We start from the raw sequence: 14,162 nt of genomic DNA, 5'->3' as shown, positions 1-14,162 counted from the left end.
CTAACCTGTGTTCCCTCCGACAGCCTGCAAGCCCGGGGTGCACGGAGCCAGGCCCAGCACCAGAATGCGGCCAAGGATTTGACCCCTGCTCCTGAGGCCTCCTCGCCAAGCACCATCCAGGTCACTTACCTCCCGTCCACCAAGAACAAGAGAGGCAAGCATTTTCTCGAGCTGAAGAGCTTCAAGGACAACTACAATACACTGGAGAGCACGCTGTGATGATCCTGCAGCCTGCATCCGAGGTGACCCACTGCCTGAGAAATGTAGGGATACGGAGATTTTGCCAGGGTCATGAGTTTTGTTAGCCAGTGCATCCTGAAGGAGACCTTCCAAGCTGCAAGCTCTCTGATTTTGGCACAGTCCACACTGGTGGAGATGAGTCTGTCACTGTATAACACTGGGGTACAGTACCCATGGAGATGGGTCTGTCACTGTATAATCCTGGGCACGGGTACAGTACTGGTGGGGGTGGGCCTGTCACTGTATAACACGGGTACAGTACCCAAGGAGATGGATCTGTCACTGTATAATACTGGGGTACAGTACTTAGGATGGGCCTGTCACTGTTTAATGGGTACAGTACCCATGGAGATGGGTCTCACTGTATAACACTGGGGTACAGTACCTGTGGGGATGGGTCTGTCACTGTATAACACTGGGGTACAGTACTGGTGGGGATGGGTCTGTCACTGTATAACACTGGGGTACAGTACCTGTGGGGATGGGCCTGTCACTGTATAACACGGGTACAGTACCCATGGAGATGGGTCTGTCACTATAACATGGGTACAGTACCCAAGGAGATGGGTCTGTCACCATATAACGGGTACAGTACCGGTGGGGATGGGCTTGTCACTGTATAATGGGTACAGTACCCAAGGAGATGGGTCTGTCACTGTATAATACTGGGGTACAGTACTTGGGATGTGTCTGTTGCTGTGTAACATGGGTACATTACTGGTGGGGATGGGCCTGTCACTGTATAACACTGGGATACAGTACCTGTGGGGATGGGTCTGTCACTGTATAACACTGGGGTACGGCACTGGTGGGGATGGGCCTGTCACTGTATAACACGGGTAGCATACCAGTGGGGACAAGTCTCACTGTATAACACCGGGGTACGGTACTGGTGGGGGTGGAGCTGATGCTGAAGACTACTGGTGATTTATAGACACTTGGTTTCGACGTCCCTGTCTCAGTAAAGCTTTAGGCCTCAACATCTCCACTGCCTCCTGGATGGCACTCCATGAAATCCAGCTCTCCAGAATGAGTGTCTGGTGTCCTCAGCTGTTACTTTCCTGTGGTCCGCTCTCGTGCTGTGTAAATGGAAGTGACTGCGTTAACATAAAAGTGGGTGGGTCCTGGGCATGTTTGTCCGGGTGAAAGTCACACTGCCTCTTCTGCACAGACTGTTCAGTGCAGCCCTCTTGCTGACAGACTAACTCGTCTGCTTTAAATAAAGATGCCAGGTGTGAACAAGGCAAAGTGTTCACCTGCTTTTAGTTCCCAGTCTCGGTGACGGGATGAGGGACATGGGGAATGTGGTGGCCTGAAGTTCCTTTTTTCTGTGTTGTGTGACTCTATTCAGTGGGAACGCCCTCACCACGGTTCAGTAGGATGTCTAGCCCTGACTTCTTGAGGAAATAAATACTGGCCTTCCTAGAGATTCTCAGATACTGAGAATTCCCATCCACATTCTTGCAGCAACACAGAAAGCGCTGGAGGAATTCGATGGGTTAGTGGGGGGAAACGGTCAGTCAAAGCTTCAGGTCAAGGCCCTACATTTTCTCTCCCCCTCCCCCCACCCAACCATAGAACAAGCTGGGGTTCAGCTCTGAATTTGTAGGCTCTGTTCCCAGCTAAGTTAAGCAGGGACCCGTGCAGTTTCACAATACTGCAGTCCCTCCTCCATGTCTGAAACTGCGCAGAGGGAGTTAGAAATTGGCCTTTGTTGATCACTGTCGGGTCACCCCGCTATAGTGAGAGGAGAATGTATTGTCCTTTGACTAGAAGTACAGGTTACCTTGCAACCCATCTCCAAGGTCCAGTTCCTCAGGTAGTGGATTTGGTTTTACACCTGCGTTAAATTTTGGTTAGACTAATAGAGCTGGTCTTTCTACACACACCCCTTGAGAGAATTTACAAAGGGCAATACCACAACCCATTCTTGAAGGGTGTACAGGTAAGCTTTGGGAAAGTGAAGCTGTTGAGGGGAGAGGTAGAGAACGTATTTCCATTTGGACGAGAGATCTAAAAGGGAGCCTATATCGGTTTATTATTGTCATGTACGGAGATCCAGTGAGAAGCTTTTACATGCTATCAGGCTGATCGTAAGTATCTTGAAGTACTAAAAAGAAAATCGCAATGCAGAATATAGTGTTGTAGGCAGTGCAGATAAACAAAGTGGAAAGGCCACAACAAAGTAGATTAGGATTAACTCGATGGAATTAATCTTTGAATGAATGAGAGTGTCGATAACAGCAGGATAGAAACTGTCCTTGAGCCTGGTGGTATGAGCTTTCAAGCCTTTGAACCTTCTGCCTCATGGGAGAAGAAAAGTAAACGTCTGGAGTAGGAGGGGGTTCTTGATTATGTTTCCTGAGGCAGTGGGAAATGCAGAGGGAGTTAAACTGAGGAGAGACAGGTTTTCCTGATTGACTAGGCTGTGTCCACAGAAATTTCTTGCAGCCTTGGGCAGAGCAGTGGACGTACCAAGCCATGGTGCATCCAAGTAGGATCTGTACAAATTGGTGAAGGTCATCAGGGCTCTGCCAGATTTAATGAATCCTATGTCCTGAAGGGACATATGGAACTCACCCAAATGATTGGTGGGGGGGGTGGGGAAGCTGGGAAAAGACAAGGGACTTTGAGCATATGAGAGCCTGCTTCTGTGCTAAACAGTTTGTGGTATTGCTAAACCACATACCTTTTGAGGAAAATCCTCCATTATTTGATTTTCTTTATTTTAAAAAAAAGGGACTTTGTAACATTTTTGATGAAATGTGATGGGCGTTAGAGAAGTATAGGAACAAAAGATCAGCCAACATGAACACTTCTAATTTCTAGCTGGTATTAGATTCCATAATACTGCTAGACATCAAGGCTCTGCAGGGAGTTTGTGTGGAGTACTACCATCTAGTGGTCATATCAATCAACAGCGTCATCTCCTGCCTTGTTTACCATGGAATTCAAGCTTAATTTGTTCCATATGCACAGTTGGTGGTTTTAGTTATGGCTAGTGGAGACCTGAATGTCTTTGACACTGGCTAGAAGATGTTGGTTATGAATTCTGTGTCTCTATAAGTCCTCATTCTTTTTAGAGGATACAGACTGCCCTATTATTCTTGGAATCAGCTGCTCTTGGGCAAGTACATCCACCTTTGTTTCTCCGGGAACAAATTCCTCACCGCCCTTTTTATCCCCTCACTCATATCTAGAAATGGGAAACCTGAGGTGTACTTCAATGCTGTTTGGTGTTTCCTGTAGGGAGCTTTACCATCCTGCCTTAAAGCTATCTGCCATTCTCTGCATCAGATTTGAATCCTAGCACTCCCTCTCTGGTAGTGCAGTCACTCGAGTTGAGTGTAATGGTCTCCAAGGGATTCTCTGAGGGGTGGGGTTGTGTCCTCAGATGGCTGTAGAGGTCAGTCTGGAACTACATATTCTGGTGTAGTGTAGACACGAGTAAGTGGTGGCTGTGGTTAGTGGTTGGGCCTTGAGGTTGTTCAGTCTCTCCTTTTGCTACTTCAGTTCTTTGCGACACAGCAGAGGTTGCTCTCATGTAGCACAGCTCTCTCTTGAATAGATTTCCTCCAGATGTATCTATTGAGTACAATGTCTTTGCACTTTTGAGATATAATGTTGAATTTCTTCAGGCTGATTTTGATGTTATCTTTAAAACGTTTCCTTTGCTCACCAGGGGCTCACTGACCTTCAACAAGGGAGTAAAGGATCTGGGGAGATGTGAGCTAAGCATCTGGATGACATGACCTATCCATTGGAGTTTGTGTTGCTTTATCATGGTGAAGATGCTGTTCATCTTAGCCTCCTTCAGTACGTCACTGTGTCCTCAAAATCTTTCGTGGAGATCTTTAGTGGTGGTATTTTCCAGGGCTTTCAGGTATCCATGATTCAGCTCCATACAGTAATGTAAGAAGGACCTATAGACCAAAAATTTGGACCTGTAGATCAGTCTTCAAAGACTCTTCCTTAACCTTGCATAGGCTGCACTACCACTACTCAGGCAGTGGTTGATCTCTGATTCAATGTCTGCTTTTGATGAGAGAATACTGCCAAGGTAGTGAAAGTAGTCTACATTTTCAAGGGTGATATCACCACCTTTTATGGAGAGCTGGTTGGGCAGTGGCTGATATAACACCTGTGTCTATTTTTGTATTCAAAACAAAACATTGGGCTCTACCTGCCTTGGCAAAGATATTCAAGATACCTTGGAGGTCTTCTTCAGAATGTGCTGCGATGGCATTTTTCATCTGCATACTGAAGTTCCATGATAATGGTGATGCTGAGCTTGTTTTGGCCTAGAACTGGTTGAGGTTGAAAAGTCTGGGATCCACTGTGACTAAACTTGGCCAATAAGGTGAAGGGTGGCAGCAATAAAGATGGCAAATAATGTGGACACAATGATACACCCCTGTTTGACTCCTGTCTTGACAGAGAGGAATTTGAATTCAGCACATCTAATGCTGAATTGGTTGGTTGCCCATCCTGTTGGATGTGGTTTTCATTGATTCTACTGTGTTTCTTGTAGTTGCTGTGAATGCCCGCAAGAAAACAAACCTCAGGTGACATACAGTACTGTGCAAAAATCTTAGGCTCATGTTTTTTAAAAAAAATGTAAAGCGAGTAAGCTTTCAAAATGAAATGAAAAGTTTCTAAATATCAAAAAAAAATTACTAGAAAGGGCAGCAAACAGTTTATATATTAAAAAAAACTGAATCAAATTAATATTTGGTGTGTCCACCATTTGCCTTTAAACTGCATCAGTTCCATTGGGTACACTGTTGTGCAGTTCTATAAGAAAATCAGCTGGTTGGTTGTTCCAAGCATCTTTCTGCAGAATTTGGCTGTCTTGCTTGCTTCTGTCCCTCTAGACAGCCTCGATGATGCTGAGATCAGGGCTCTGTGGAGGCTATCCCATCTGTTGCAGGACTCTTATTCTTCTGGAAATAATTCGGAAAATGTGGAGCTCGGGTGGTAGGTGGTTGGGTTGAGTTGTTCTCCGATCCTGGCAATTTACTTGCAAAGGTTTCATCATCATACGAAGAGACTTCAGCGCACTGTGGATTGTGGTGCGTCCTCCTAATGCTTGACCATTATTTACGTATATCATCTGATTGGTCTTTACAGAATTGGAATGTGGGGAGGAAATCTCGTAGCTGATTGGTTGTGTGGCGAATTTTGTGTGTTGTGTAGCATTTTGACTGCTTTGATTCATAAATAGGACTGAGGTCAACATGTCTGTTTACAGAATTGTTCACGAAAACCACGCTTCTAGGAATTCTCTAACATACTGTGTGTTTGCTTGCACCGTGACTTTCACTGATGCCCAGTTGAATTTGTGCTCCTCTCGATCTTCATGATTAGAGACAGGGAGAGTTGGTTGTGCCAACTTACAGCCAGTTGGTGTTCATGGACCCTTGTCGATAGTTTTCTCCCAGTTTGACCGACGCAATATTTGCTGCCATCCTTGCATTGGATTTTGTGGACTGCATTGGTTCGCTCTTTTAATCTGAAAAGTACTCTCCCCAATGTTGCTGGTGGCTTATCGCAACTGAAATGCTATATTCTTGGAGCAGTTCATTCCTGAGATATTTCAAATGTGTGTTCTTTTCGCTGAATATCGTTCTTTACGACCTTGGTCGTGTATTTGAGGTTATCGTCCTGCTGCAGACTGAAGTTGGGACCAACCTCCCTGATGGTAGTGCGTGATGGATAAGAATCTGCTTATAATTCTCAGCATTGAGAATTCTAATAACTCTGACCAGATCACGAACTCCATTTGCAGAAATGCAGCTCCAAACCTGCAGGGAACCTTGCCATGCTTCACTCTTGGCTGTAAACATTCATCCATGTAGAGTTAACATAGAAACATAGAAAATAGGTGCAGGAGTAGGCCATTTGGCCCTTCGAGCCTGCACCGCCATTTATTATGATCATGGCTGATCATCCAACTCAGAACCCCGCCCCAGCCTTCCCTCCATACCCCCTGACCCCCATAGCCACAAGGGCCATATCTAACTCCCTCTTAAATATAGCCAATGAACTGGCCTCAACTGTTTCCTGTGGCAGAGAATTCCACAGATTCACCACTTTCTGTGTGAAGAAGTTTTTCCTAATCTCGGTCCTAAAAGGCTTCCCCTCTATCCTCAAACTGTGGCCCCTCGTTCTGGACTTCCCCAACATCGGGAACAATCTTCCTGCATCTAGCCTGTCCAATCCCTTTAGGATCTTATACGTTTCAATCAGATCCCCCCTCAATCTTCTAAATTCCAACGAGTACAAGCCCAGTTCATCCAGTCTTTCTTCATATGAAAGTCCTGCCATCCCAGGAATCAATCTGGTGAACCTTCTTTGTACTCCCTCTATGGCAAGGATGTCTTTCCTCAGATTAGGGGACCAAAACTGCACACAATACTCCAGGTGTGGTCTCACCAAGGCCTTGTACAACTGCAGTAGTACCTCCCTGCTCCTGTACTCGAATCCTCTCGCTATAAATGCCAGCATACCATTCGCCTTTTTCACCGCCTGCTGTACCTGCATGCCCACTTTCAATGACTGGTGTATAATGACACCCAGGTCTCGTTGCACCTCCCCTTTTCCTAATCGGCCACCATTCAGATAATAATCTGTTTTCCTGTTTTTCCCACCAAAGTGGATAACTTCACATTTATCCACATTAAATTGCATCTGCCATGAATTTGCCCACTCACCCAACCTATCCAAGTCAGTCTGCATCCTCTTAGCATCCTCCTCACAGCTAACACTGCCACCCAGCTTCGTGTCATCCACAAACTTGGAGATGCTGCATTTAATTCCCTCATCCAAGTCATTAATATATATTGTAAACAACTGGGGTCCCAGCACTGAGCCTTGCGGTACCCCACTAGTCACCGCCTGCCATTCTGAAAAGGTCCTGTTTATTCCCACTCTTTGCTTCCTGTCTGCTAACCAATTCTCCACCCACACCAATACCTTACCCCCAATACCTTGTGCTTTAAGTTTGCACACTAATCTCCTGTGTGGGACCTTGTCAAAAGCCTTTTGAAAATCCAAATATACCACATCCACTGGTTCTCCCCTATCCACTCTACTAGTTACATCCTCAAAAAATTCTGAGATTCGTCAGACATGATTTTCCTTTCACAAATCCATGCTGACTTTGTTTTGATGATTTCACCGCTTTCCAAATGTGCTGTTATGACATCCTTGATAACTGACTCCAGCAGTTTCCCCACCACCGACGTTAGGCTAACCGATCTATAATTCTCCGGTTTCTCTCTCCCTCCTTTTTTAAAAAGTGGGGTTACATTAGCCACCCTCCAATCCTCAGGAACTAGTCCAGAATCTAACGAGTTTTGAAAAATTATCACTAATGCATCCACTATTTCTTGGGCTACTTCCTTAAGCACTCTAGGATGCAGACCATCTGGCCCTGGGGATTTATCTGCCTTCAATCCCTTCAATTTACCTAACACCACTTCCCTACTAACATGTATTTCGCTCAGTTCCTCCATCTCACTGGACCCTCTGTCCCCTACTATTTCTGGAAGATTATTTATGTCCTCCTTAGTGAAGACAGAACCAAAGTAATTATTCAATTGGTCTGCCATGTCCTTGCTCCCCATAATCAATTCACCCATTTCTGTCTGCAGGGGACCTACATTTGTCTTTACCAGTCTTTTCCTTTTTACATATCTATAAAAGCTTTTACAGTCCGTTTTTATGTTCCCTGTCAGTTTTCTCTCATAATCTTTTTTCCCCTTCCTAATTAAGCCCTTTGTCCTCCTCTGCTGAACTCTGAATTTCTCCCAGTCCTCAGGTGAGCCACTTTCTCTGGCTAATTTGTATGCTGCTTCTTTGGAATTGATACTATCCCTGATTTCTCTTGTCAGCCACGGGTGCACTACCTTCCTTGATTTATTCTTTTGCTAAACTGGGATGAACAATTGTTGTAGTTCATCCATGCAACCTTTAAATGCTTGCCATTGCATATCCACTGTCAATCCTTTAAGTGTCATTTGCCAGTCTATCTTAGCTAATTCACGTCTCATACCTTCAAAGTTACCCCTCTAAGTTCAGAACCTTTGTTTCTGAATTAAATATGTCACTCTCCATCTTAATGAAGAATTCCACCATATTATGGTCACTCTTACCCAAGGGGCCTCTCACGACAAGATCGCTAATTAACCCTTCCTCATTGCTCAAAACCCAGTCCAGAATAGCCTGCTCTCTAGTTGGTTCCTCGACATGTTGGTTCAAAAAACCATCCCGCATACATTCCAAGAAATCCTCTTCCTCAGCACCTTTACCAATTTGGTTCACCCAATCTACATGTAGATTGAAGTCACCCATTATAACTGCTGTTCCTTCATTGCACACATTTCTAATTTCCTGTTTAATACCATCTCCGACCTCACTACTACTGTTAGGTGGCCTGTACACAACTCCCACCAGCGTCTTCTGCCCCTTAGTGTTACGCAGCTCTACCCATATCGATTCCACTTCTTCCCGGCTTATGTCCTTCCTTTCTATTGCATTAATCTCTTCTTTAACCAGCAACGCCACCCGACCTCCCCTTCCTTCATGTCTATCCCTCCTGAATATTGAATATCCCTGAACGTTGAGCTCCCATCCCTGGTCACCCTGGAGCCATGTCTCTGTGATCCCAACTATATCATAATCATTAATAACAATCTGCACTTTCAATTCATCCACCTTATTACGAATGCTCCTTGCATTGACACACAAAGCCTTCAGGCACTTTTTTCCAACTCTCTTAGCCCTTATACAATTATGTTGAAAAGTGGCCCTTTTTAATGCTTGCCCTGGATTTGTCGGCCTGCCACTTTTACTTTTCTCCTTAGTACTTTTTGCTTCTACCCTCACTTTACACCCCTCTGTCTCTGCACTGGTTCCCATCCCCCTGTTGTGAACTAACCTCCTCACGCCTAGCCTCTTTAATTTGATTCCCACCCCCCAACCATTCTAGTTTAAAGTCACCTCAGTAGCCCCCGCTAATCTCCCTGCCAGGATATTGGTCCCCCTAGGATTCAAGTGTAACCCGTCCTTTTTGTACAGGTCACGCCTGCGCCAAAAGAAGTCCCAATGATCCAAAAACTTGAATCCTTGCCCCCTGCTCCAATCCCTCGGCCACGCATTTATCCTCCACCTCATCACATTCCTACTCTCACTGTCGCGTGGCACAGGCAGTAATCCCGAGATTACTACCTTTGCGGTCCTTTTTCTCAACTCCCTTCCTAGCTCCCTATATTCTCCTTTCAGGACCTCATCCCTTTTCCTACCTATGTCATTGGTACCTATATGTACCATGACCTCTGGCTCCTCACCCTCCCACTTCAGGATATCTTGGACACGATCAGAAATATCCCGGACCCTGGCACCAGGGAGGCAAACTACCATCCGGGTCTCTGGACTGCGTCCACAGAATCGCCCATCTGACCCCCTTACTATCGAGTCCCCTATCACAACTGTCCTCTTCCTTGCCCTACCCTTCTGAGCTACAGGGCCAGACTCTGTGCCGGAGGCATGGCCGCTGTCGCTTCCCCTGGGTAAGCTGTTCCCCCCCCCCCCCAACAGTACTCAAACAGGAGTACCTATTGTCAAGAGGCACAGCCACTGGGGTACTCTCTATTACCTGACTCTTTCTCTTCCCCCTCCTAACCGTGACCCACTTGTCTGCCTCCCGTGGCCCCGGTGTGACCACCTGCCTGCAACTCCTCTCTATCAACTCCTCACTCTCCCTGACCAGATGAAGGTCATCGAGCTGCAGCTCCAGTTCCGTAACGCGGTCCCTTAGGAGCTGCATCTCGATGCACTTGGCGCAGATGTGGACGTCCGGGAGGCTTGGAGACTCCAGGGCCCCCCACATCCGACACCGAGAACGGCAAACTGCCCTCTCACTCATACTGCCCCTCTCCTCAAATAACAACAGAAAATGAATGCCAAACCTTCCTCGCCTTGCCCGTTTCCGGCTAAGCCCATTGAGCCGAAGCCCTTAAGTCTTCACTCTGCTCCCGGCTAACTATGCTGCCCGCTCTGATGCTCTGTTCCTTTTAAATCTGCCGCGCTGCACTGCCCGACGTCACACGCCTGCGCAGTCCCGCCTCTCAGAACGCCGTTGGAGAAAAAAAATAACGAAAATTTCCCAAAAATGTCTTTCTCAGCACTCCCACTCAGACTCTCAGACTCCTTCTTCGAATCAAACCTGAAGCAGGATGTCTGCCCTTTTAAATCTGCCGCGCTGCACTGCCCGACGTCACATGCCTGCGCAGTCCCGCCTCTCAGAACGCCGTTGGAGGAAGAAAAATAATGAAAATTTCAAAAATGTCTTTCTTGGCACTCCCTCTCAGACTCTCAGACTCCTTCTTCGAAGAGTTCTCCTGCTCTTCTACGTCCTGTGTCCTGTTTGAGCCAAAAATTTAAAAATTTGACTTGGTCAGTCCAGAGCACCTGCTGCCATTGTTCAGCACCCCAGTCCTTGTGTTTTTTGTGCCTAGTTGAGTCTCTTGACTTTGTTTCCACTTCAGAGGAATGGCTTTTTGGCAGCAACTCTTCCTTCCATGAAGGCCACTTCTGACAAGCCTGCACTGGTCGGTAGAATGGTGTACTTGGGTTCCAGTGGTTTCTGTGAGCTTAGAGCTGATAGCAGTGCTGGACTTCTTCCAATTTAGATTGGAGGTCAGTTTGATGTATCTCTCATCTGCTGTATTGTTTCCATGGCTGACTACATTTCTGGTCCTCTTCCTTGCCCAGTTCTTTGTGCTTCTTCGGAAGAGCTTGGACACACATCTTGAAACTCCGCCATGAAGTTTCTGCTTGGGGGTGACCTTGCTGATGCAAGATGATCATTTTGTGTCTTGCTCCTGTGCCCACTCTTCCCATGGTGTAAGAATTGATGATTTGGTTAAACTGTCACATCTACCACACCCTCACCTTTTACCTTTTAGTTTGGTTGTCCTTCACCCAGTTTGATGCCTTCTACATTCATTTTTGTTTTAGTTAAAATCAGGTTAGTTCATTCAACTCGTTATGTTATTGATCATTAGCACCTGTTTGCACTGGGCTACATATCTACAAACTAATCAAGCTTTTATTTGAAAAGTGGTCTATTACTTAATACACATAAAATGCTGAAAGAACTCAGCAGGCCATGCAGCCTTTATGGAAAAGAGTGAACAGTTGATGTTTTGGGCCAAGACCCTTTATCGGGACTTAAGAATCTGCAGATTTTTCTCCTGTTTGCTATTACTTAATGTTACTTTCTTTAATGAAATACAAATATTCCTCTTAACATTTAATTTTTTGTAATGTAGATGTTTGGAAATCTAAAATTTGCTCTTTTTAACTGACACATTAATGCAGAAGACAAAAAACAAACATCTAGAACAATTTATATTTAAGAAAAATCGTGGGTCCGGTACTTATGACTTCTGCACAGAACTGTATATGTACTTTGATAAACTTTTATTGAACTGTGGGTACTGTATGCCACCATGCAGTAGGCTCAGTATTTGTAAGTGCTTGTCAGGACAGCCATGCACCAGGGAGCTTGGCAGTCCACTGTATCAAATGACTTTGTTAAATTTATGAAAGCCAAGTACTGGTGACATTTTTCCTGTAATTGGCATGCTGTGAAGATCATGTCTACAGTGGCACCTCTAGATGGGTAGAAACCACACTGATTCTGGGAGCAGTACTATGGAAAGTGGAAGGATTCAGTTGACAATTATGTGTGCAAGCACTTTGCCTGTTGTTGACAGTAGGGAGATGTCTGGTATTGCCACAATCTGTTTAGGATATGTTCACTATTTGAGCATCCCTGAGCTCAGAGTAATTGTTCCTATTCCCAGACCTGCAGGAGCAAGGCATGCATGTGGTGCATGAGTACTCGTTCTCCTTCCTTGAGGATCTCTGTAGGGACCAGAGGCTTGTTGCTTTTCGGCTCCTGATGGCATCATGATCTCTTTCAAACTGGGTGGTTCTCTCTCTCTCCCCGCCTCCCCCCATGTCTTCTCTGTAAGGTCTCTGGAGGATTTGATTAGCAGTGCTTTTGCGGTTAAGAAGTTCTTGAAAGTACTCTCTCCATCGATCTTTAATATCCTCCCGATACTTATGGCCCACGTTCCTGTGGATTAAACCTCCTGCACTCAAAGAATGGGAAGAACTTGCTAAAAGGTCGGAAGGACATCAACGGTCAACTCCCTCTTTACAGTGCGGTGGGGGCACTTCTACCACACAGGGACTGCAACACTTCCAGGCTGTTGTTCATCTCTGACTGCTTAGAGCCATTAGGATTCGGTGCCAGGCATTCCTCCTGAGAGGGCAGTGTGATGGGTTTGAGCAGCTATCAAAAGAAGTTCTAAGATAGCCGTGGTCATGTCAGGGTTTGGAACAGAACAGTACAGCCCAGTACACATCCTTTGGCCCACAATGTTGTGCCGAACTTTTAATCTACTCTAAGATCAATCTAACCCTTCCCTCCCACATCCATCACCCTACATTTTTCTTTCATCCATGTGCCTACCTAAGAGTCACTTGCATGTCCCTACTGTATCTGTCTCTACCACCACCTGGGACAGGGCATTCCTGGCAAGTTTAGTTTTGTATCTGGACTGATCTCATAGTGACTTTCCACTAATACCTGAAAACCCCTGTCAGCCATTATCCAGAACTTTGTCACAATGATTAGTGCATCTTGCCACTTCCCATGGTTTGTCCAACAAAGTGCTAAGACTAACGTGGAGTGTTTTTTCTCAGAAGAGTCGTTGGTCAGATTTATTGTTTTCTCCTTTGCTAAAGGTGTGCTGTCGATTTGTGCCAGTACTCAATATTTTCCAACAATTTGTCTATCATCAGGGTCAAACTATAGTTACTCTGCTGCTTGCTTCCTTCCTTTGAGGTGGAGCTGCTTTACAGACTGCAGGCCTATGATGCCATGCGTGTAGACAAAACCCAAAAGTCTTACCAACACAGAAAATGCTGCAAGAACTCAGCAAGTCAGGCAGCATTTTTGGAGGGGAATAAACAGTCAACATTTTGAGAGGGGTTGAGAAGAGAGGACCCTCCATCAATCTGTATGATATTGAACTGTCAACCTTCTCTTTAGTTGTAAATTTGAACTAAGACTGTGTGCAACCTGGAAAATGTATTTAAGCAAAATGCTCAAAACAAAATGTACAAAAATAGTCTGAAATGGTAAATTCTGTAAATAATGTAAATAAATAGTAATTGACTGGTATTTAGTGTAATGTTAATACTTGTTGTGATTGCATACACCGTTCTCCAGAAAGGGTGTCTCTTCCCCCCCACCCCCCCCCCCCCATCTCAGTAAAGAAACAAGGTTGGTGGTTAAATCCAAAACTTTGTGGCAAAAGTCAGCACAGATTCTGGGAGGAGGGGGCTTCTCCTCCTTACATTCCACATGAGGGCGATTATGGGTATTTATTTATTGAGATACAGTGTGGAACAGACCCTTCCAGCCCTTAGACCCACACTGCCGAGCAACCCCTGACTTAATCCTAGCCTCATCACAGGGCAGTTTACAATGACCAATTCACCTATTAACCAGTATGTCTTTGGACAGTGAGAGGAAACTGGACCACCTGGAGAAAACCCATGTACTCCACAGGGTCCTTCTACATGAGGTTGGAACAGAACTCTGAACTCCCAACGCCCCAAGCTGTAATAGTATCATGTTAATTGCTATGTCACTGTGGTGCCCTTCAACCAGAACCATGGAGGTTGGTTACCAATACCAACTGTTGCTATCTGGGAGCTGCAGTGTTGATCCATGCTGTTTGGGCTTAAGCACTGAATTTCACAGTATGGAACTTCTAACCAATGTGGAGTGTGACCCAATACAGTATTAGGTTAAGGCCAACTTACTGTTTCTAATTTGT

The 14,162-nt window shown here is 45.4% G+C and overlaps 1 protein-coding gene across 4 annotated transcripts in view; it reads left to right on the top strand.

The window, feature by feature from the left end:
* Positions 1-14,162, top strand: part of c2h1orf43 (chromosome 2 C1orf43 homolog) — a 46,140-nt gene that overhangs the window by 18,997 nt on the left and 12,981 nt on the right. For 2 of the 4 annotated variants that reach the window (XM_063041732.1, XM_063041729.1), the window contains exon 7: positions 24-14,086. In XM_063041732.1, the coding sequence (XP_062897802.1) occupies positions 24-219 (196 nt within the window). In that variant the 3' untranslated portion in view covers positions 220-14,086. Of the gene's footprint in view, positions 1-23; positions 14,087-14,162 lie in introns of those variants that run through there. The other 2 variants (XM_063041730.1, XM_063041731.1) reach the window with 2 other exon arrangements.

The sequence above is a fragment of the Mobula hypostoma genome, chromosome 2 (genome assembly GCF_963921235.1).
Source record: "Mobula hypostoma chromosome 2, sMobHyp1.1, whole genome shotgun sequence".
Lineage (NCBI taxonomy): Eukaryota > Metazoa > Chordata > Chondrichthyes > Myliobatiformes > Myliobatidae > Mobula > Mobula hypostoma.
Note: the sequence above shows the minus strand (reverse complement) of the source record. Positions and strands in the feature narration are given on the sequence as shown.